The sequence below is a fragment of the Hipposideros armiger genome, unplaced genomic scaffold (assembly GCF_001890085.2).
Source record: "Hipposideros armiger isolate ML-2016 unplaced genomic scaffold, ASM189008v1 scaffold_12, whole genome shotgun sequence".
Classification (NCBI taxonomy): domain Eukaryota; kingdom Metazoa; phylum Chordata; class Mammalia; order Chiroptera; family Hipposideridae; genus Hipposideros; species Hipposideros armiger.
Genome location: NW_017731362.1, coordinates 7689208 through 7713387, shown reverse-complemented (window position 1 = coordinate 7713387; position 24180 = coordinate 7689208). Strand labels below are relative to the sequence as shown.

The 24180-nt window shown below is 37.6% G+C and overlaps 1 protein-coding gene across 6 annotated transcripts in view; it reads right to left on the bottom strand.

The window, feature by feature from the left end:
• The window catches only part of TEX9 (testis expressed 9), a 132429-nt gene that overhangs the window by 38646 nt on the left and 69603 nt on the right, over positions 1-24180 (bottom strand). For 5 of the 6 annotated variants that reach the window (XM_019665433.1, XM_019665442.1, XM_019665424.1 and 2 more), the window contains 2 exons: positions 929-1161; positions 734-825 (listed from right to left, as the gene is read on the bottom strand). In XM_019665433.1, coding sequence (XP_019520978.1) covers positions 734-825; positions 929-955 — 119 coding nt within the window. In that variant the 5' untranslated portion in view covers positions 956-1161. Of the gene's footprint in view, positions 1-733; positions 826-928; positions 1162-2829; positions 2937-24180 lie in introns of those variants that run through there. The other variant, XM_019665449.1, reaches the window with a different exon arrangement.

Genomic DNA, 24180 nt, shown 5'->3' with positions numbered 1-24180 from the left:
GGAAAAGCCTGAGGAACTAAAAGGCCAGTTAGGCTGGACAGCGGTGGACAACAAGGAGACAGCACAAGATCAAACAAGAGGCAGGAGCCAAATCTAACTGGCCTTTGGAAATGCAAAAAGAAACTACTGCGAAGTCTTAGGCAAGGAAGTCGCATGATCAAATTAAAAGATTACTCTTTGGCATCTGTGTAAAAACTGAGGCATGAAGCGAGAAATGGTCCAAGAATAAAAAGCACGTTTTGTCAGGATAGTTGTAATTACACTGAGAACCGGTAAGGAAAGGAAATCCTTCCCCCACCTCCACCAAATGTGGACGAGAACAGTAATTACAAATGCCCTGAGAAACACGCTTTCAATTTATTGTAGCGACAAAGCCTAAAAAAATGTACATACGTTAATTCTAGGAACTGGAAATTAAGTGGAATTTCTTAAACTAGAAACGGAACTATTGGAGGCAACTCCTGCTATCCAAACCACTTCTAGCAGCATCTTCTGACTGACGAACATGTTTGCTTGGATTACATTTCCATCCACTTCAAACACCTTCTAGGACGCAGACGAGCTTAAGTCAAAGAGAAAAAGATGAAGAAGGGCAAGCGAGCGGATAACGGACGAGCACACTGGCCAGTGAGCAGTAGCAAAGGTCCAGCCAGCCAATCACCAGGAAAAGTACTTGTAAGCAGCGTCATTAAGTGAAAGAAAGAAGGAAAAACTGAAACGCCAAACTTCTTACTTATATTCTTCCTCCTTGGCGAGGAGGTCCCGTCGAGGTGTAGTAGATTGCTGAATGCGTGGCGGGAGCGGAGTTCCTGACGCGGTCTGTTTCTGTAAAAGAGATCAAGACTTTCAGACCCGGAGTTAAAAGAGGTTCGGCATCCTCTGGCCCTCCAGGAACCCACTCGCCACCCAGGATTCAGACTGAACTGACCCTGAGGCCAGGACTTCGCCCTGCCATCTTTGGAGACCACGACGCCGTTGCCAAGGTAACTACTCAACTTCCCGCGAGAGCTACCTCATCCGGTGCACCCTCACGCCCCAGGCATCCACTTTATTCGCTCCGCTGCGCGAGGCTGGGGCGGAGCCTAAAGGCTGCAGGCACGGGTGTGGGCGTGGCCGCCACCTCCTCTGCCCCTCAGCAGTAAATGCTGACGCGGGTTTGCGCTGTCCCAGGAGCACAAGAAACCAAGGTAGAGCGTTAAATTATAAATTCTTAAGTTGGCGTGGAGGGATTTCAACCAAGAAAAGCAGATCCATGTCTAATACTCAATAGGAAGCAATTTAGTAAAGCCCCTACTCTGTTGTTCTTTTCCAAAGTTAGTGGCCAAGCTGACTTCCGACTGTTTTGTTTAAAATGAACAACTCTTCAGTGGAATTCTAAGTTCTGATTGTTCCCATCTTTTTATAGCATGCGTAAGCGTTCAGACTCTCAAGTCAGTAGGCCTATGTTTATGTCCAGGTTGTGCCACTTTCTTGCTAGCTGTATAGTCAGTCTTGGACAAATGTCTGTATGTCCACTACTTCATCTATAAAATTGGAGTAAGAATGAGGCCCATCTCACAGAGTTACTATGAGCAGTAAATGAATTGTGCCTAGAATATAGTAAACAGTCAAAAAATCCAGTTTGGGGAGAATAAACTTGAGAATCCAGAATAAACCTTCAAATTTAAGGTCAGTTAATCTTCAGCGGGGGTGTCAAACCATTCAATGGGGGAAAGAATAGTCTTTTCAACAAATAGTACTGATATAAGTGGATGGCCACATGTAAAAGAATGAAGTTGAACCCTTATCTCACACCATGTACAAAAGTTAACTCAAAATAGATCAAAGACCTAAACTTAAGAGCTAAAACTATAAAGCTCCTCAAAGAAAACATAGATGATAATTTTCACCACTTTAAATTAGGTAATGATTTCTTAGATATGACACCCAAAACACAAGCAACACATGAAAAGTCAATAGACTCAATATCATCAAAATTATTTAAATGTCTTTTTTCAACAGAGACCAGAAATAAAGTGAAAAGAAACCACAGAGAGGAAGGAAAAAATTGCAAATCTTACATTCAATAAGATACTTGTGTCTAGAATATGTAAAGAGTTATTAAAACTCAAAAGTAAAAAGACAAGTAACGCAAGTAAAAAATGGACAAGGATCCTGAATAGGCATTTCTCCAAAGAAGATATACAAATAGCCAAAAACACATGGAAAGGTGCTCAACATCATCAGTCTTAAGGGAAATCCAAGTTAAAATCATAGTGAGATAACACTTCATTAGGATGACAACACAGTAATTAAAAAGACAGACAAGGGCCAGCTGAGTGGCTCAGTTGCTTAAGAGTTGGCTTAAGAGCATGAGCTCTGAGCAACAGGGCTGCCAGTTCGATTTCCACATGGGCAGGTGACGCTGAGCCTGAGCTGAGCTGTCGCTGAGCTGCCAATAGGTGGCAGTATGGCTCAGCTGGTGTAACAACAAGATTGCCTGTTCAGTGTAGGGCTACGCCCACTAGCAACTAAGACTGAACTCAGCACCTGGAGCTGAGCTGCTGCCCCGATGGCTCAGAGGATACAGCATGTGCTCTTAACAACAAGGCTGCTGGTTTGACTCCCGCATGGGATGGTGGCTATGCCCATCTGCAATTAAGATTGAACACAGCACCTTGAGCTTAGAGGCCACGAGCTACCGGGAAGCCAGATGGCAATCTGCACCCTCCACAACAAAGATTAAAGAACAACAACTTGGCTGGTTCCCCGCCCCCAATTTCCCAATAAAAATCTTAAACAAAAAAACACCAACAACAGACAATAACAAGGATGTGGAGAAATTCAAACCTTCATATGCTGTGGAGGAATATAAAATTGTGCAGCCATTGTGGAAAACAGTCTGGCAGTTCCTCAAAGGTTACACTAGAGTTACAACATGATCCAACAACCCACTCCTAGGAATATAGTTAAGAAAAATGAAAATGTATACTCACAAAAAGTTATACACAAATGTTTATAGCAGCATTGTTCAGAATAGCCAAATTGTGAAAATAATCCAAATAATCATAAATTGTAATGGGTAAATAAAAAGTGGTATATTTATACAATGGAATACTACTCAGCACCAAAAAGGAAGCACTGATGCATACTACAATATTACTGAACCTTGAAAACATGCTATATTAAAGAAGTAATTCACAAAAAAACACACATACTATATGATTCTATTCAAATATGAGTATGGCCATATAATATATGAAATGTCCAGAATAGGCAAATCTACAGAAACAAAAAGTAGATTAGTGGTTGCCTAGCCCTGGCAGATGATGAGGGTTTGGCAAAGTGATCACAATGTTTTTTGTTTTTGTTTTCTGGCTTATGTGGGTGAATTGTAAGTATATGAAACACATCAATCAAGTTGTTGAAACATTAAAAATAAGTAAATTATTAAAATGAAAAGGTCAAGAGATGGAGAAAAGCACACCATACTAACACTAATCAAAAGAAAGCTGGAGTAGATACATTAATTTCAAATAAAACTAACTTCAGAACAAGAAAAGCTATCAGTGACAAAGAGTACTGCATAATGATAAAGAGGTCAATTCTCCAAAGAGACATAACAATCTTTAATGTGTATGCACCTAAAAATCAATTGTCAAAATGCATCAGGCAAAATGTAATAGGACTGCAAAAAAATATAGATAAATCCAATAATACATTTGAAGACTTCAACTCCCCTTTTTCAGTAATTGATAGTTCATGCAGGCAGAAAATCAGTAAGGATATAATTGCACTGAACAGCATTATCAATCAACTTGATCTAATTGACATTTAGCAAATATTCCATCCAACGACAGCAGAATACACATTTTTCTCAAGGTCACATGGAACATTCACCAAGATAGACCATATTCTGGACCATAAAATACACATTAATAGATTTAAAAGAATAGAAATTATGTTAGTTTCCTCAGGCTACTGTTACAAAATACCACAAACTGGGTGGCTTAACAGAAAATAAATTTATTTTCTTACAATTTTGGAGGCTATGAGTTCAAGATCAAGGTGTTGGCAGGGCCATGCTCCCTTTGAGACCCGTAGGGGAAATCCGTCCTTGCCAATTCCTAGTTTCTGGGGGCGGCTGTCACTTCTTGGCATTTCTTGACTTGCAGTTGCATCATTCCAATCTCTGCCTCTGTAATCACACAGTGTTCTCCCTATGTGTCTCTCTGCCTTCACATTTTCTCTTCTCTTAAAGACTCCAGTCTATTAGCTTAGGACTCTGTTTCATGTCAGTCTCAGTTTATTGATAGTGACAGCATGCTATGGGCTAGAAATGCCTAGGAGCACTCATCTGGACCCTTACTACTTGTGGTGAGCCCCCACAAACATCCCGAACACACAGACATTTCCCCAATCATAGCCAGTGTTGTGGCTGGACTAGACCTTGTGGCTCTTATGGTTGCAAGAAGCACCTCAGCAACAATCATCATAAAACTTTGAGAAGACAAGGTTTATTACTCACAAGTCTGGAGGATACAAGGCAAACCTGAGGGCCATGCAGAGAGAGAGAGAGAGTCGGGGACAGAGAGACAGAGAGCTCCAGCCTGGGGTTCTGCCTTTATTGGGGTTGAGGGTGGGATGACTAGGGTTTTGCAGGTTGACTTTTCATTGGTGAATTTTGAAACATAAAGAGTAGGAATTAGGGTGCAAACACAGGGTCACTCAGCAGTCAGTTATCTAGGTTATCCAGGATTTCTAAAAGGGGAGCCTCATGGGTGAGGGAGGACTGGCTTCTTATCTAGCTTTTTAGCTAGCAATTGTATCATCCCAGCTGGCAGTATGCTTATTCAAGATGGACATCTTTGAAATGGATGTCCCAGGAATCAAAAGCTTAATGTCAGGCGCATATATTAATTTTAAAAAGCTTATTGCCAGGCACTTACTCTGTGGACCTACCCTATTGGCCTCATTCTAACTATCCTACTTTGATTATATCTGCAAAGACCCTATTTCCTAATAAGGTCATATTCACAGGTTGGGGTGGTGGTAGTTTAGGTCTTCAACATGTCTTTTTGGGGACACAATTCAACCTATAACAGAAATCATACAAATCATGTTCTCAGGCCACAGTAAAATTAAACTAGAAATCAATAACAGAAAAAATAGCTAGAAAATCCCCAAATTTTTGGATATTAAACACACACTTCTAAATAATACATTGGTCAAAGAAAAAGTCTCAAGAGAAATTTAAAAACATTTTGAACTAAATGAAAATACAACTTATTAAACCTTGAGGGATGCAATGAAAGCAATGCTTAGAGTGCTTAGTGCTAAGTGCACATGAGTATATTAGAAAAGAAGAAAAATCTAAAATCAACAATCTAAGGTTGCACCTTAGGCAATGAGAAAAAGAAGAGCAATTTAAGCTTAAAGAGAGCAAAAGAAGAGAAATAATAAAAATTAAAACAGCAATCAGTGGAATTCAAAAGAGGAAAATAGAGAAAATCATAGAAACCAAAATTTGGTTCTTTGAAAAGATCAATGAAATCAATAAACTTCTAGCCATGCTAACCATAGAAAAAAAGAGAGAAGACACAAAATTACGTGTTCTGTGTTCTTTTATGTGACGGTCGGTTAGGTCTGACCACCCAAGGAGACATAGGAAAGGCTCAGGAAAACAAAGCTTATTATACACAAAGGTCCTAGAAACAGGAGGCACTGCATGACACACAGGACTACATGGAAAAGCCTCTGTGTGGTCAGGACACAGAAAACAGGAGTGAGGGGGAAACCTTTATTGGTCTTTCTGCAGGATAAGCAAGGAGAACAGTTTAAGATTGGCTACTTTGAATTATTTGGCAGGTCTTGGGGCTTAAGAGCTGTCCCTAGGTCCCTGGTGACTAGCCCTGGGGGATTAAGGCCAAGGAATATTGTGTCCTGGGTGTACAAGACAGATAGAAAAGATATGACTGGATTGGTTAGTTTGCATATCCAAGGCAAGCTCCTGGCTGAGCCCTGTACTATCTCTGCCCCCTCAAATAAACAAAACTGATTCTTCAAATAGGCAGTTAAGAATAAAAGGACTAGGCTGAGAAAATGCCCATAAAAACTGTGCTCAGAAATAAGGAATAATAGGTCAACTCTCATATGGAGGAGTGGAACCTCAGATCCTTGCTCTATGCTAATAAGTCCACTGAAAATGGCTAATGTAGCTCCTATTAGTAGTACCCAAGGCTCCTAGCAGAATGAAACACAAATTTTTTCCTGAGAAAAATATATCTAATTAAGCCCACTAGATTCCTAGAATTAAGATCACGAAAATGTGAGGTCACCATCAAAAATCACCAGGTATAAAGGAAGCAAGCCACCATGAGTGAGAAATCAGAAGAATTAATAACTATTTAGAACCTTCAAGAAAGTCAGATATTAAAATATTATCAGCTGTGAAATACAGAATATCTATATAGAAAACATTTAGGGCTGGCCAAGTGGCGTGATGGTTAAGAACTGGCTTGGGATGCCAGAGGGCCCCAGTTCGTATCCCACATATGAGGGCCAGTGACACTGCCCTCTACAGCTAAGATGCTGAACAACAGCTCAACCTGGAGCTGGGCTGCCATGAGTTGTTGGCGACTGCGTAAGCTGCAGCCCCTGTGGCAGTGGGTTGCCATGGGCTACCGTATGTAGCCAGCAGCCAGCGTGAGCGGCCAGCAGCCAGCGTGAGCGGCCGTCCAGAAGCCGGCGACTGATCTGCCTCGCCTGGGAAGAGCGCAATGATGGTGCCAATTTGGGCCAGTGAAGCAACGTCCTCCACAACTAGACTGAATAACAAAAAGGACAGCAACATGTCTGTTCCCCTTCCCCCAATTCCCCAATAAAAATCTTTAAAAAAACAAAAACATTTAAGGAAATAAGGGATAGAATCATAATGACGAGCAAGCAACAAGAGACTATCAGGAGTGATGAAGCATATGTGACAAATGAACAAATGAAGCTTTTAGACATTAAACATATATTTGTTGAAATGGAAACACTCAGTGGATGGGTTGAATGGCAGATTAGACACAGATAACTTATAAAATATCTAAAACAGTTATCCAGAATGATCAGAGAATGATAAGGACATGGAAAATATGAAATATGGTATTTCCCCATATATAAGACACACCCTTTTTTGAAAAATTTGGGGTCTAAAAACTGAGTGCGTCTTATACAGTGGTTGTAGATTTTTTTTACTTGCATTTCCCACTGAGGACGAGGCAATATATGAAGACAGTGATTCATCATCAGACACAGATGAGGACAAGCTAATGGTTGGGAGTTTCGACAGTGACAAGGAGTTGTATGAATTTTATGATGAATAAAACTTGAATTCAATAACTCTATGTAATACTTTTTTTTTTCAAATTTTGGGCCCCAAAATTAAGGTGTGTCTTATACATGGGAGCGTCTTATACATGGGGAAATACAGTAAATGTCAAACAATTGTAATGGGTTGTCAGAAAAATCATGACGCATTTTTGCAATGAAAAACAGAAAAAGTACATCATGACTTTTCCAACAACCCAATAGAAGCTAGACTGAGAAGATCTGACATAAATACTCAGATTTAAAGAAGGACAGATTTTAAGAAATCAAGCAATATTACCAAAGTTAATTGCTTAAAATTTGCCAGAATTTAGGAAAGACATGAATGCGCAGATTTAAGAAGCACAGAGTATCACAAGGAGGATAAATTTTAAAAGCCATTCTTAGACCTGTCATAAAATTCAAAACACCAAAGAAAAAGAGATCTTTAAAGCAGCCAGAGAGAAAAAAGACAGACAACCTACAAAGAAGCAATTAGACTGAAAACAGATGTTTCAATAGCAACAGTGGAAATCACAAGACAGTAAAATAATGAGTTGAAATCCCAGGATACTAAGTGCCATTATAATGAGAATTTGGATCAAGTATGTTTGGTGATTAATCACCAATTAATCAATGATTGGTTGCCTTCTGTCTAGCCCCCATTTTCAAACTGGGTGGGATAAACTTTTAACTTCTGAGTGGATGGGGGAAGAGGACATGGAGAAAAGCGAAAGGCTGGGTAAGAAAAAGTAAGCACCCTGTATCAGGAAATAGGAAGGCAGAGGGTCAGTCCTTTGTTGCCAGTATTTTTCCAGCCTAATCTCCTTTGATTAGACTGACTAAATGGGCTAGAGCTAAATAGGAGATTACTATAAATGCTGCCACTGTCCTGAAAGTTCTAGCTAGCGAGACAGGATCCAGAATCAGCACCACTGACATTAATTATGAAGCAGACAGCCACCACCAAATGGTGCCAAACTACAACCAGGATGAGCAAAGATTTTAATTATAAAGTCAGACCACTGGAACTTCTAGCCAATCAGCTAGACAGACTCAGATGACTCATTTCTTCAATTTTCACAACAAACCCACTCTTCTGTTTTACACAATTGAAAATTTTCATCTTCACTAATCTTATAATGAGGGGATTTTATTGTATCTTCAAAGTGACCAAAGAAAATAATTTCAGTCTAGAATTGTGCACTCACTTACTAATACCATATTGTAAGAGTGAAGATAAAATAAAGATATCTTCATATCAATGCAACTTAAGAGATTTACCACCCACATACTTATACTAAAGAAACATCTAAAAGATTACTTTGGAAAGAAAGAAAATAATACCAGAAGAACACTTGGAGATGCCAGAAGAATACTAAGCGAATACAATGGCAAACATGTATGTAGGTCTAAATAAACAATTTCTCTAAAATTCCTAATAATAAAATGCCTAATTTGTGGAGTTTTTTTTTTAAAAAAAAGAAGACTAAAACTTTAGATTCTTATAAAACTGGCAATAGAAGGGAACTTCTTCAACCTGATAAAGAACATCTCAATAAAACACATATCTAAGATCATTCTTAATAATAAAAATCAAATGCTTTCCCCTAATAGGAACAAGACAGGGATTTCCACTCTCATCACTCCTATTAATAATCATACTGAATAACTAAAGTTTCCATCCTATGCAATAAGGTAAATTAATCAATCAATTGATCTTGGAAAGGAGGAAATAAAATTGTCTCTATTCACAGATGACATGATTATGTATTTGGAAAATTCCAAAGAATCTAACAACAACAACAAAACAAACAAACAAACAAACAAAACATGGAACTATTTAGTGAGTTTAGCAAAGTTTTAAGATACAAGGTCAATATACAAAACCTAATTGTAGTTCCATATACTAGCAATGAACAATTGGAATTTAAATTTTAAAATGCAGCCCTACTTACAATAGCACAAAAAGAACATGAAATGCTTAGGTATAATCTACCAAAATATGTGCAAAGTCTGTAAGCTAAAAACTGCAAAACACTGATGAAAGATATCAAAGAAGATCAAATAAATGGAAAGATGTTCCATGTTCATGAATTAGGAGACTCAATATTGTGAAGATGTCAATTCTCTGCAATCACTATCCCAGCAGGATTTTTGTAGAAATTGACAAGCAGATTTTAGAATTTGTATGAAATGATAAAGGAACTTGACTAGCCAAAACAATTTTGAGAAAAAACAGCAATGTTAGAGGACTCACAATCCCTGATTTTAAGATAGTAATTAAGACAGTGTAGTATTGACAAAAAGTGTAGACACATGGATCAATGGAACAGAGGAGAGTCCAGAGGTAGACCCCACCCATTTTAATAAAGGTGTAAAATGCAAAGGTATTCAATGGAGCCAAATGATCGGGTTTTCAACAATATTTCTGGAACACTTATAAATCCAACTAAAAAATGTTAACCTTCATCCATATTTCACACAATATAAAAGACAACTTGGCAGTGTCTTATAGACATATACCTACCAGACAACACAGCAATCTAGGTGGTTACCTCACACAAATGAAAACATATGTCAAATACGAAAGATTATGTACTATTGTGGAGAGACTGTTTCTTGATGTGACTGCTCAAGCTGGACCTGGTCAAGAATGGAAGTTGCTTTCTGCAACTGTCATAATTTATGTTCATTGTGACATAAATCAGCACCCTTCCCTTGCCTCCTACTGTATGCTGGCTCCTGGAACGGGTCATTGTTCTGACCTGGTCAGCATGTAATTTCCCAGACCTGCTAGCATTCCCTTACTAGTACAGTGACATTTCCCCTGCTTTACCCTATATAATTCTTTGGCACCTACCAAGTGGCTTGGGAATCCATTTCATCTTGCAGCCACCCAAGACATGCCTCTTATGTAACTTTCCCTTAAGAAACTCTATTAATTACCAGACTGGAGTGGCCAGCCTTTCTTTGGTCTTTCCCTCCCTGTGCTTACAGAGGTAGATTTTCAGTCTCGGGGCTTTTCCCTGGGTCTGCATGTACTAGCCGACTGCATGATTTCATACTATTAAATTCTGGAGAAAGCAAACCATAAGTGACTTAAAGCAGATCAATGGTTGCCTGGAAGCAAGCATTTAGAGGAGGAAGCAAGGTGTTGACTGGAAAGGACCAAGAGGAACTTTTGGTTGTTGGAAAAGTTTTATATCTTGACTGTGATGGTGGATACATGACTGTATGTAAATGCCAAAACTCATTAAACCATACACTTAAAGTAGGTTAATTTTATTGTTTGTAAATTATTCCTTAATAAAGCTGGGGAAAATAGATTGGTTTATTCCTAAATAGTTCCTCATATTCAGTTTGATTGTTTGAATCACTTTTCAATTAAGAGTCATACATGTCCATCCTTCTCCGTACAGTATTTTCTTCTGTATCATCGTGTTGGTTGTGCAGCATTTTTAAAAAGTGCTCTACTATTTTCTCTGTAATTTTCTTCCCTGCCTCTGATGCCTATTTTGCAAGTTTTGATGTGAATGTTCAAGCAATGATAATCACATTGTTCTGCGACTTAACTGACTGGGATTATAAGATGTCTTCTGACTTGATATTTTAAAATGTGAAAAAAAAAGGACATCCTGGAATTGAAATGTGTTGAAAGCAAATAAGGTTTAAACCCTGGTGAAATGAACCTTCCTTATTATGTAATAATGTATCTCCAAAAATGCTTTTGGGTTGGTCAGTTTTATCTAATCTAAATATAACTAACTTAGCATTCTTTTGATTTGTCATTTTCCTGATCTGTCTTTTCCCCATCTCTTTACTTTTGGAGATCAGCCCTGCTTTGACAATTCAAGGGCTCTAAAGAGCCAATGTTGTTCAGCAGAGCCCACGATGCCTGGGGGGAGGCAGGTGGATACCCCCAAAAGCAGCAGCAGTACATTTAAGGTAAGACTTGTTTGTAAGTACCAGAGAGACACCTCTAGGGACCACTAGAAATATCTGAAGGACAACGTAGAAGTGAGTAATGTTCTCTGTAAGCAGGGAGAGCAAGAGTCAGCAACGTCTGAGTATTAATGTGAGAATGACTCCTATCTCTGACCCCAACTGAGCAAACTCAGAATACAAATGTGTCAAGTATATAAATGTGTTTAAAAGCCAGGAAAGATTCCACTGCAATGTTAGCCTTGGTTAACACAAATGATTTTTTAAGTCTCTGTGTTCTAATTGACCACAAAGAATGTATATTACTTTTGTAATATTTAGAATTGATGCTAAAAATAAAATGAAACAAATACGAGGCTACCCATCTAAAATACAACGGAAAGACTGAGCCGTAGGCAGACTGAGAAAAGGCCTCTGGATTTGGCAAAAAAGAGGTTCCTGCTGGCCTCAGGAAAGATAATTATAGTCAAGAAGAATTAGAAGCCGTGTTACAAGGGAATGAGTGGAAGGAAATTACTACAACAATATGTTTGAGGAATTTGGTGCCAAAGGATGGTTGCAAATTATTTTTGAATCAGTCCATATCCAAAACTCTGAGGCTGAGAAAGGCCAACTGAACTGGCTCATGCTGGTTTCTTTATATATGTCACATTGTTACCACATCATCTCTTTTTGTTATATTTTTTCTACTTTTGTTGGATTTTATTTTAAAGAATTTAAAATGACAATTTTAATCACGGTCAAAAATTTCTTATAATGATTATTGGATTCCTTTTAAATTAATGTAACCTTAAAAGAAGCTGTTATTCACAACTCAGAAAGCTGTAGGTTATAATTTTCAAAAGGGCTCTCTATTAGAGTACTGATATGATTTTACATTTCCCCTCAATAGTTTTATAGCAATTTCAGAAATTGAGTAATAATTGTTATTCTCATGGGGCTTTTTTACTTAAAAATATCCAAAGCTAAACATTTTTTGTGGAATCTTTGGGAAGTGACTATTAATTTTTCAACATGGCTGCCTAAAGGGTAATAGCCAGAACTAAAAACAGCAGCATATACATTAACTTAATTAAAACAAGCAGATGCAAACAACATAATAAATCAAATATACATTAAAATGTATAAAGAAGTTATAAGTGGATAAAAAGAAAACAAGGCCAGTCCAGTCAGGGCAATGGGAGAAGGATTATGGAACCAACTTAATTTATCTCTTCTTGGTTATAAGTTTAGCAGAAACACTTTAAATGTGTTTTTCAGTTTCAGTTATCAAAGAACTTTGTAACACAAATTCATACAGAGAAAGTTCTCACTTTCTCTTCAGCTATAGAAAAGGCTGTGGTTATTAAAATATGGGTAATCTCTTTGCTATGTCATGATAAATGTAGACGCCTAAGTAAAACCTATCTATTTATTGAAATTACTTGCTTTACAATTATTACCAGAAAAAAAAATTTTTTTAAGTGTTAAGAAACAGACTTGTCCAGTGCTATACAGTAATAGGCTATAGAAAAGTCAACTTCCTATGAGTTATGCTGAATACATAAAATGAATAGTTAAGAAAAATGTATTTTCCATTTCACTGCTGTCCCTAAATATGTTTATACAATCTATTTTGGGAGGGAGGGGTGATTTCTGAATGTTTTTCTTTCCATCAGATTGACAACTGGCAGCAAACAAGACACATTCACACCCCTTATTCTTTGTTATGTATTTTTCAGCAGCTGTTCCTTACCTTCAAACATTGTGTAATTAATGTCAGATGAGGTCAGACAAGAGTGTGTTAAACACGTAGCCTTTCCTGAGTAAAAGCAGAACATTAGCTGTAATTATTCAAACTACTCTCTGTGCCAAAGTTTACAGGAATTAATTATTAGATTAATAATTGCAAATTGCAAAGTTGCACCATACTTTGATCTGTCATCCCCCAAATGACAAAGGTCTCCTTGAATCCTGCCTTGATAATACTAATTTTCCGATGTCTTTCAGATAATACTTGTTTACCTATTAAATGACTAAAAGAATCGGCTGTAAGTCAAGTCATGGATGGTACAGATCATCTCTCACATGCCTCTCTTAAATAAGGAAGTGCTCTGTGATAACAATGCTTTTGACTAATTCTACCATAAATAGAACTTACAAATTCAAAACTAGTCTTCCATAATGCAATTCTACAGATATTTGAATATTTTTATATAAATTTATATAATTCTATGTAGCAACCACATCTGTTTTGAAGTAATGTTTCAGGGTAATGAGAATATATAAAACACAGCATTTGTCTCTGGAAACGCTGTGAAAAAAAAGATTATAAAGGACGTTGTGTGTTCTGGATCTTTATCCCATAAAGTTCATCGCTTTGAATATGACTTGAATAAATATTCACATTGATTCAATAATATGGAGCTAGTGATGGGATAGAGACAAGACTAATGGAGGAGGGGAAGGGAGCTAATGGAAATTCAGTTCAATGTGTGTATGAAGCAAATACAACATGGAAAATGTAAGTGTCACTCTAAGGTATCCTTAACATTAGTTATGAATAGAATCCCAATCTACTCAAGATAAAGCATTTTTGAAGTTCAGATTAAATTGTACTACAGAATCATAGACTTTTAGAACTGTACTTAGTCTGGCATAGGTCTCTTATTTTACAGTAATAAGGAAGTCAATTTTGAAAGAGATTTTTAAAATTCACTCAAGGTTACATGGTTCATTCACAGTAGATTTGGGATTAGAAGCCAGGTTTTATGACACTAACCCTGTGACTCTTTCTACGACAAAAAAATTTTAGAGTAGTATTTTTATAACCAGTATAATTATTTTATTTTCTATTATGTGTTTCACAATCAAAATTTAATCCTTAGAAATGCTAAAAGTACAAAGTTTAAGAAAAAATTCTATTCTGACATTATATGTTCAGCCAACTTTTTATAATTGAAATAACATAAATAAAAATGATATACCTGCTACTTTAGAGGTGAAAACTGGGCTGGATAGGGAAATTCATTACATATAAACTGTATGTTGGGAGTTCATAAAATGTTTAAAATGATGTTGGAGGAAATGAGACTGAAAAAATGCAAAAGTCGAGACTATGATCTGACAGAATGTGTGATGAGGTAATGACTAAAACATGTAATAAATGTTATAGGAGATCAAGAAGGGAAAACTGGAAATCTTGAGAAATAAGGAAAAACTTCACAGTGAAGGAAGTATTTGATCCGGGCTTTAAAGAACCTGTAACATTTGGCAGGCACTGGGAAACAGAAGAATCATTTGGCTATGGAGTGAAGGGAAGAGACTGGGGTGTCTGGAACAGAGGTTTATGGTAGGCAGCAGTGAGTAACAAGGTGTGAATGATAATCAGAAGACACTGAAGGCTCCTGAACCTAGCAGCAGTACCATAATTTTAAAAAATTTTAAAGGAAAATTCACTTAACAGCAGTGAATAAAATGAATAGGTGGAGAGAAACTGTGTGTAGGGGTCCTAGCTAAGATATGATATTGGTAATCCAGACATTTAAAATATTTGAAATAAACAAAATTATACTTTGAAAGACAATATGGTATTGTGCATAGAATGCCCACTTTAGACACAGAAAGATCTGCGCTTGATTCTTGGTTTTGACACCTAATAGCTGTGCAACCTTGGGTAAATAACTACCCTGAGCCTCAATCTTTATTTGTAAAGTGGAGAGATGCTCAGGGTGGCTAGGTGGTTCAGTTGGTTACAGTGTGTGCTCTGAACAACAAGGATGCTGGTTCGATTCCTACCTGGGCCAGTGAGCTGTGCCCCGCCCCCCTCGCAACTAGATTGAAAATGGCAACTGGACTTGGAGCTGAGCTGCACCCTCCACAGCTAGATTGAAGGACAATGACTTGACTTGGAGCTGATGGGTCGTGGAAAAACACACTGTTACCCAAATAAAAATAAAAATTAAAATTATATTTATATAAAGTAGAGAAACCCGTATTGTAAGTTGTTATGACAATCAATAGGTGGTAGATACAATTATTTTTAAATGCTCTATGATTCATAGTTTTTACACATTTTCATTAGGCTTTGCTGTAATTAGGCCCTGACTTTGTGAGGCCTCATAACCAGAGTTGTTTCCCAATCCAATGGACTGTGTTGTAAGGTGGTGAATTCTTCATCGCTAATGAGCATCCAAGCAGAAGCTGAATGAGACTATATACATCATGGATAGTGTAGAAAAGATGGTTGCATTGATTGAGACGTTTGGTTCAGACTGAATGTTTGTGTCTTCCCAAAATTCATATGTTAGAACTCTACTTCCCAAGGTGATGGTATTAGGAGGTGGGGCTTTGGGGGTAATTAGAATTACATGAGGTCAAGAGAGATGAGCCCTCATGCATGGGATTCGTGCCCTTAGGGGAGTCACCAGGGAGCTTGCTTCCTCTCTCTGATCTCCACCATGCAAGGATACCATTAGAAGTTGCCATTTGCAACCCAGAAAAGGGCCCTCAAAGAACTTGACCATGCTGGCACTCTGCTCTCGGACTTCCAGCCTCCAGAACTGTGAGAAATAAATTTCTGCTGTTTATATGCCCCCCAGTATATGGTATTTCTGTTATAGCAGCCTGCATGGATGAATACAACATTGAACTAGATGATTACTCAGTGTTAAAATTCTATTGTTAAAGATTTTGAAATGATCTTTATAGATCTATATCTTAGTAGGAACTTATCAGTGATTAATCAATCACTCAGCATGTAGCCCACAGAACAAGTGTACTCTAAGCCCTGGTTACCCAAAGCGCAGCCCGTAGCAATGGATTCACAGCATCAGTATTACCTGGAAACTTATAACAGACAGAATCTCAGGGCATGCCCCAGACCTACTGAATCAGAATCTGCATTTTAACAAGCTCCCCAAGAGATACATACGAGTATACATGTTAAAATGTGAGAAGCACCGCTCTGGGCTTTTTAGGATTATAAGGAACATTCTTATGTTATTTCAATGAACAATGATCTATTGTGGATATATAGAGGGGAGGTCATTGGAAGAAAAGGAATTAGTCTCAGTAACCATGCAGCCAGGCCACAGAGAACTGGGGCATCATTAAGGAAACAACATAACTTTAGCAATCTGCTTACTTCATCATACTGCAACAGTGGACTTGCATTGCTCCCAATTCCAGTACTCAGCCATTCAGTTACTGTCTTTATTGCTACTGCTCCGCCAATAACAATGAAATAGCCCTTTCACAGCAGGTGTCTCATTCACACTCTCTAAGAGAAGTCTCTGTTGGTGTTGACCAGTTATTGGGCATGAGGGCACCACTCTTAGCCAAAGCTCTCATAGTAGGCTCACTCACCTGTGTGCCAGGTTGTTTGCTACCTTCAAATCTAATCAACTGTAGTTATTGAGCTACAAACCTAAGCATGGCCACCTATGCTTAAGGGCTGCTTCTGGTCTAGTCCAGAAAGGGGCTGTGGGCAGGTCAGGTACTCAAATATTAAGCCCTATATCATACAGATTCAAATATTTGTTCATCTGTTTTTCATAAGAATCAGAAAGAATTTACCTTAGGTTGTTTAGATAATGAGCTGAGTTGGAGAAGTGATGGAGAGGGGAAAATGGTTCAAAGGTATTTAGAAATGTATTTTTCAAGACTCATATAGTATAAAATTATGTAACAGAGCTCAATCTTTATTAAGTGACTAAATATCTTATTCCAGCGTTTGGGTGGAGTAACTAAAATGTTCTGCATGAAAAGCTTATTTTTTAATTTTAAAGCAATATATTTCTGATGTGACAACAAATTTAGTCCAATAAGTTGATATAAAGCATCATATGATAAGAATATTGAAAATATAGAGATAATAAACAAGAATAGAAGTGCTATCAGCTATTGCATTGTCAAAAGAAGAGTAAATTAAATAGGTTGACACTTATTAAATAGGTAAATTAAATAGAAAAGCACATGGAAAGCTTGAAACAGAAATGCAGCAATTAACATCTGGGTGTGCCTTTAACACCTCATCACTCAACAGTTTCCAGCTCACTCCTATCTGGGATTCCCTGCACATGCCAACTTCCTGGAAATGAAGCTCATTACCCAAAGCACTGAAGTTGCTTTTTTCAATCTTGTTCACTTTAGAATAGCTTTAAGCTCACTTAAAGGGATACCTCAGACCAAGAGCTTCATTATATACCTATCATGCATCCTCTCTCACTCCTTTCAAGTACTAAGGAGGATGACAACAGTGTCTAAAGTGCCTTGTTTACAAAGTTACATACGAGGACTGTATTCTTTCCAACTAAAAAGCTGAGCTAAATGATTGTCAACTTTATGGCAATTATTTTCTATATCTCCAGTCTCCAAAAGGTCCAAAATTCTCAGAATGTACCCATACTTGTGATGGATATGTTTTTGGATTCTGGAAATCCAACAGCCTCTACAAGTATTAACAGCTCTATAGCTTGAGGACCTCATGCAGTTTTGATTACTCAAATTTTGGAAGCTACACACTCTATGGAATCACTCTTTTTCTTCTAAAAGCATCTGTGTTTTCTCTAAGTATCAAGTCTTTGAAGGCTTCTTTGGGTAGCTCTCCAGGCTGCTACGTTTTATACTTTTTCTAGACTGGGTGTTCTATTTGGATCACAACCTAGGTAAAGTGAGGCATGGATAGGACCTGATCATTACTACAGAAGGTCTTCCTGTACTCCAGCTCTGAAACTTTGCCACATTTATTTCAGAATAACACAGCAAAGTGTCTGAGCCAGAAGCTGAGACCTCAAGCACAGAGACCCCAAACTACGAGTAGAATAGTATTTCTCTTGTGCATCTGCATCATTGAATTGAATGTTCCTTACTCCAAAGCTACTACTCGTTTATCCACTGTCTTTTTTAGGTCTGATTCCTTCATAATATTGTCATAATCTGGGTCATGTCATCTCAACCTTTGCCTTATCTTGGTGGTTTCTTTGTTCAAGTTTTCTTACTACCCCCAACCGGGCAGCTCTAGCTCTGGAAACCTCCACTAAAGGGATAGGACTTGACTGGCAGACATGCTGCCACTTCTCCCTTAATAAGCCAGGAAACACTTTCCTTCTAAATCTAGGATACAGGATCAGAATCCTTCTCAACACAGTTCTCCAGGCACATATTACAAGTTGGTTGGCTTTCACTTTCTGCCCTTTTTACCCTGCCGTGTTATGGCTATAGCCTTCTGCCCCCAACAATGTCATAGAAAACTGCCCTAATGTTGATGTCTATGCTTCCAAAATATCTGTTTCACCACTCACTCCCTTTCCCATGCCCAATTTGTATTTATTCAGTGGGGATGTCTTTCTATAGGAGGTGATCCAAAAAGTTCTAGGAATATCTGCATTTTCAAGATGACCACTGATGTGAGGAAGAAGGTGAAGAATTCGGATAGATAGGTAGAAAGATAGATAAGTAACTAAGTACATCAATAAACAAACAAGTTGAAGATATTTTCTCTAAACCATACAACGCTGCTATCTACCCTGCTTACTGAACAGACTGAGTTGGAGTAATATATAATAGCAGCATTGTAGATGGGTCAAGGTGTTATTTTGGACAGGAACAAGTTTTACTAATGAAGAAGGATAAAACTTTCCTGTTTTCTTCCAAGTTTCAAGTGTATTCTTAATGTTAAAAAGATAAACAAACAACAATTTTCTTATTAGGCTTTGTATATACAATATAATAGAAGCAAATGTTTACCTATTGTCTTAGTTCAGGGTGAATAATATTCCACTGCATGGATTATACCACAATTTGTTTATCCATTTATCAGCTAATGGATATTAGGGTTGTTTCCACTTTGGGGCTATTATAAATGATGCTGCTATGAACATTCATGGACAATTTTTTGTGTGAACATATGTTTTCAACTCTCTTGGGTATATACTTAGGAATGGAATTGCTGTGTCATATGGTAACGCTATGTTTAACCATTTGAAGAACTGCCAAACTGTTTTCCAAAGTGTTCACACCATCTTACATTCCCACCAGCAGTGCACAAGGGTTCCAGTTTCTCCACATCATTCCCAATATCTGTCATTATCTATCTTTTTGTTTATAACCATCCTAGTATGTGTAAAATGGTATGTCAGTGTGGTTTTGATTTGCATTTCCTTGATGGCTTATGATGTTGAGCATCTTTTTATGTGCTTACTGGTCCTGTGTATATTTTCTTTGGAGAAATATCTATTCAAATTTTTGCCCATTAAAAAAATAGTTCATTTATCTTTTTATTATTGAGTTTTAGGTGTTCATTCTATATTCTAGATATAAGTTCCTTATCAGATATATGATTTGCAACAATTTTTCCCACTTGTGAGTTGTCTTTTCACTTTCTATATGGTAACATATGTCTCTAAGGTAACTCTCCAGTTCATCCAAATTTGTATTCATTATTTAATAAATTAAAGTGTATTGAAATAAACTTTTTCATCTTTTTCATAATATCTTTTTATTATCTTTTTAATTAGTGTAGAACCTGTAGTGAAGTGCTCTCTTTCTGCCTTATACTGGTAATTTTTGCCATTTCTCCCTTTTTATTTGATTAGTCCTACTAAAGGTTTATAAATTTTATTAATCTTTTCAAAGAATCAACTTTTAGTTTTGTTGATTTTTTGCTATAGTATATTTGTTTTCTATTGATTTCTGCTCTTAACTCTATTATTTCCTTCTTTCTGCTTTCTTTAGATTTGACTTGATATTCTTTTTATAGTTTCTTGGAAGCTTAGAAAATTGATGTTTAGCTTTTCTTATTTTCTGATATATGCATTTAAGGCTATGAATTTTTTGTAGGTACTGCACTAAGTAAATCCAACAATATTGATAAGTCATATGTTGAAATATTTTCTAATTTATGTGGCAATTTCTTCTTTGATCCATGAATTATTTAAAATTAGATTCATAAAATTAGATTTATAAACATCTTTGGGTTTTATTCTCTTAATCATAGGATTTTCTTTCCACTGCCTTAACTCCTTTTCTCTATGTTCTCCTGCTATGTTGCCATTCTATTTTTTCTTGCTCCAGTAACCTCTTGTAATGGCAAGTTGGAGCATTATATAGCATCTGGCACATTTCAAGGTAAATTTTTCCCTTCAGGAGAGGGTTAAAATTATTTCTCTGGGAGTACTATGTTTAATTTCCCTCCTTCTCTCCTGGCTGATAATGTCTGGAGTTAGGTAACTTGGAACTTTATCCCAGGAGGAATGTATACATCCTACTAACTGAAATAACAGCTGAGAGATTCCATTTTTTTTTTCTTCCCAGGAGCTACCATTTGAATGCAGCTACAGAAAGTTTCTTGAATAGTATCCTTAAGAAAGCCACATTTGTCCTTGTAGATTGTATTTCAGTCCAACGTAACTTCTTGCTTATTTTCTTGTATAAAGGCTTTTTAAAAAGTAACTTGCCATCTGTTTAGGAATTCATTGCACTGAGCCAGTGTTCAGGTGTATTTATTTCCAACACCCCCAACCATAGTACCAACTTTTCTACTGCAAACAGAGCTCCTCTTTTCTTTCTTTTAAACACTAAATGCTCTGAGCCATAGTAGTTGCTTTTACTTCTTTTCTTGACCACGGATGGGTAAATAGAAGGTTGTTGTTGCAAGTAAACCGGATGATCACAGAAAGAAAAATCATTCTTCATTTTTTTTTTATTTTTTGAAAATCAGCTATCTTGGGATTTAATTTTTTACAATGAACAGCAATAGCCATGTGACTCATTTGTTTACTATCTGGGCAACCTTTCCACTTAACCTCTCTAAGCCTTAGTTTTCTAGTTTGAAAAATGGGAATAACAATACTTCTTACTTCATAAGGTTACTGTGAAGAGTGAAAGCAATAATATGAAGTGTTAAAAGAGTCCCTTGCATATATTAGTTGCTATTTTTATGGAACCACAAGAGAAGTGACCCCCAATAACAGTGCCAAATGAAGAGGAAGGAATGATTTTAGTACTGAGTTGTAAGTTCATGTTTGAATATCTGAAATTCCAGACTCTGAGCTTCTTCGTAGCAATGAGCATAAAATTGAAGAATCTGTGTCAATGTAATAGAAAATCTCACTTGTCAAAATAAACATAGTTGATAAGAAAAGTTGGGTACAGGCACATATGATAAATTAGGAAGATCACTATGAACTCATAACTTTTTAAAAAGTACTATCTTTTCCACCTCTTTTTATCAGCATTTTTGCCCACCACCAACTCTCATGTGCATCTAGAATTAACATTAAAGATGTAGTGTAATCAACATTTTTGTGTTTATGATTATCTTTTTGTATACTTTATATTATTTTTTTCATTTGCATATTCTTACCCATACATGACCTTTCACAGACTCACCTTTTTCATCAATTCTTTAAATAACTGCTGTTACTACTATTGTCATTTTGTTGCTCAAATACCATAGTTTGACAAATGGAAATTCATAAGGAGCTACAGATTTTTGGTTTTAGTACTATTCTCCAATAGAATTAACCAGAAAATCCTAGAAGAAAGGAAACAACAGGAAAGGTCTGAGACCACTTATGAAAAAAAAAATTACCCAGATGTCTAGTCATTGCTTCAAGTACAAAAGACACATGCCAGGTGCACATGGTAGTGGTGGGGGTGCTAATAAATTATTAATACAGGAATCTAAAAGCCTGGCCCCCTGCCTCAAGCTGGGAAAACTCTCAGCATGATTTATATTTCAGAGGGTGCACCCCCACTGTTCAGGCAAAAGTCAGACTTAACCTGGGATCACATCATAGCATGTCCTTTCCCCTTCCTCATCCTGCTTCTTTCTATCTCTTTTAGGGTTTTCCTGAAGTACACTACAATAAGTCACCTACAACTGAATCCCTGTCTCAAATTCTGCCTCTAGAAAACCCCTCCCATGACACACTGGTATTAGGAACGGGCTGCGAAGCAGACTCTAAGGATGGCATTCAGGAGTTGGATCACGTGCTGGCTGGCTGCCAATGAGGACCTCATTACTAATGGTAGGTAGAGTATTGATGTTGCTGGCATGCTGATGCAGTAAAATCATTAAGGCTTTGTAACTGTGGCTGCCTGGGATGGGATCTGGACGAGAATGCGCTGGCTTGTGCAATATTTCTGGCATTATCATTATAAGGATTGTGAGCTGTATAGCTGTTGCTGAACACCATCAATGCTTTGAAGTGAAAAAAAATAGGCTAAAGAACCTCTCATCAATTCAAAGCAAAGTGTAAATGCTAAAGATCCTACTAGGTCGCACTTAAAGAAGACCTCATTGGCTCACAACCTAATCTTAAGAGTAGCAGAATTTTAGAAAAGATTTCATTCTCACCCCTAAAAGTTTTCTATGCCCAAGTCAGGGCCTTTAGATAGAAGGAATGGGACCCTGAGTGTTGCGTTAAGGATTCTGGGTAGATCAGCTCACAGCTTTGAACCTCCACTATGCCTAAATCCTCTGAAGCTGCAGAAATGTCCCATTTATTCTTATTAGAAGGTGGGTACTACTTTGTTTGAAGAATATGTAGATATTTCAGATAGACAGGTGGCTTACAAGACAATGCTTGCACTTCTTAGGCTCTGCCACCAACTCCTGTCCCGGCAACTAGATCAATAACTCATAGTGACCAATATCTAGGGTAAAATCTCAGCATATCTGGGGAGTGTCAGGTCTGCTAAGGCAGCAGAGGGATGAGCTACAAATGAGCAGTAGCATCTCAGTAACATGTAGCAACAAGAACTGGGATCATGTGCAAGGAAGTAGATCCCAAGAATGCTGAATCCAGGGGAGCAGCATATAAAGCAGACTAAGGGAGAGTTTGTTGACACAGAGGCACTCTACCATGACATTGGATTTAATACCCTGGCAAGGATCTTGACATCCAGTTCTAATCAGTTGCTGGGATGGCTCTTAGGAGCTTGGGAAAAGCAATGACCTGTGTTAAATGAAGTGGAAAATTCAACATCTAATTATATTCCTTGGTTTGGCCCTGAGGATATTCCATTTACCAAGGCAGTAAGCAGCGCAGTGGTGAGGATGAGCAGCAGAAGCATGCAGGCGCTCTGTCGTGCCTGTCCTCTACAAGAAGGGGCTGACAGTAAGAAATTCTGCAACAGAGCTGGGCTCCCTAATAGCAATGGTACGATCCTGGAATAGAAGCCACGTGGCAGCACCTAACTGTCAGAAGCAAGGTGGGTGTAATTATTCTCTTGGGCAGCAAGGATAGAATGGCAGCCAGGGAAACCTGACCCACAGTGATCTATGGAGATGGCTACTAGAACACGATGTGTCCAGGAGCAAGACAGGCATCCAACAAGGCTATTTCTTAGTATGTACAATCAATCAATGATATATATTACTGGATGAGAAGAAGATTGGGGTCAGCTGCCCCAGTGAGAAGATACAAGACCTTGCCTAGTTTCCAGACCTAAGGCAGTTTTCAGACTCAGAACCCATCAATTAAAATAGAGAGCAAGCCCCTTGAGGAAGGATGCTGCAATACAATGGTAAGTGTATACAGTAGTGATTTCCCCAGTCCTTCTCCAAAAAGGACTTTTCTCAGGTAATTATAAACTATATAAAATTATAGAAGTTTTGAGCAATGTTGGATACAAGATCTCTGAGTAACACTGAATTGAATACCCAGTGGTCCAAAATGTTATCATGACACCTCTGCTGCAATAAGAAAGGAGGTCAGGTCATAAATGGAGTCTCAGCCCAAGTCCATCTCATAGTGAGTCCATTGGTTCCAAAACTATAAGTAAATATAAATTACCTAATGGTGATTTCCCTGGTACCTTAATACATAATTAGAGTGGACATACTCAACAATTGGCAGAACCCTCACATTGGTTTCCTGACCCATGAAAGAATAGCTAATATAATAAGAAAGGCCA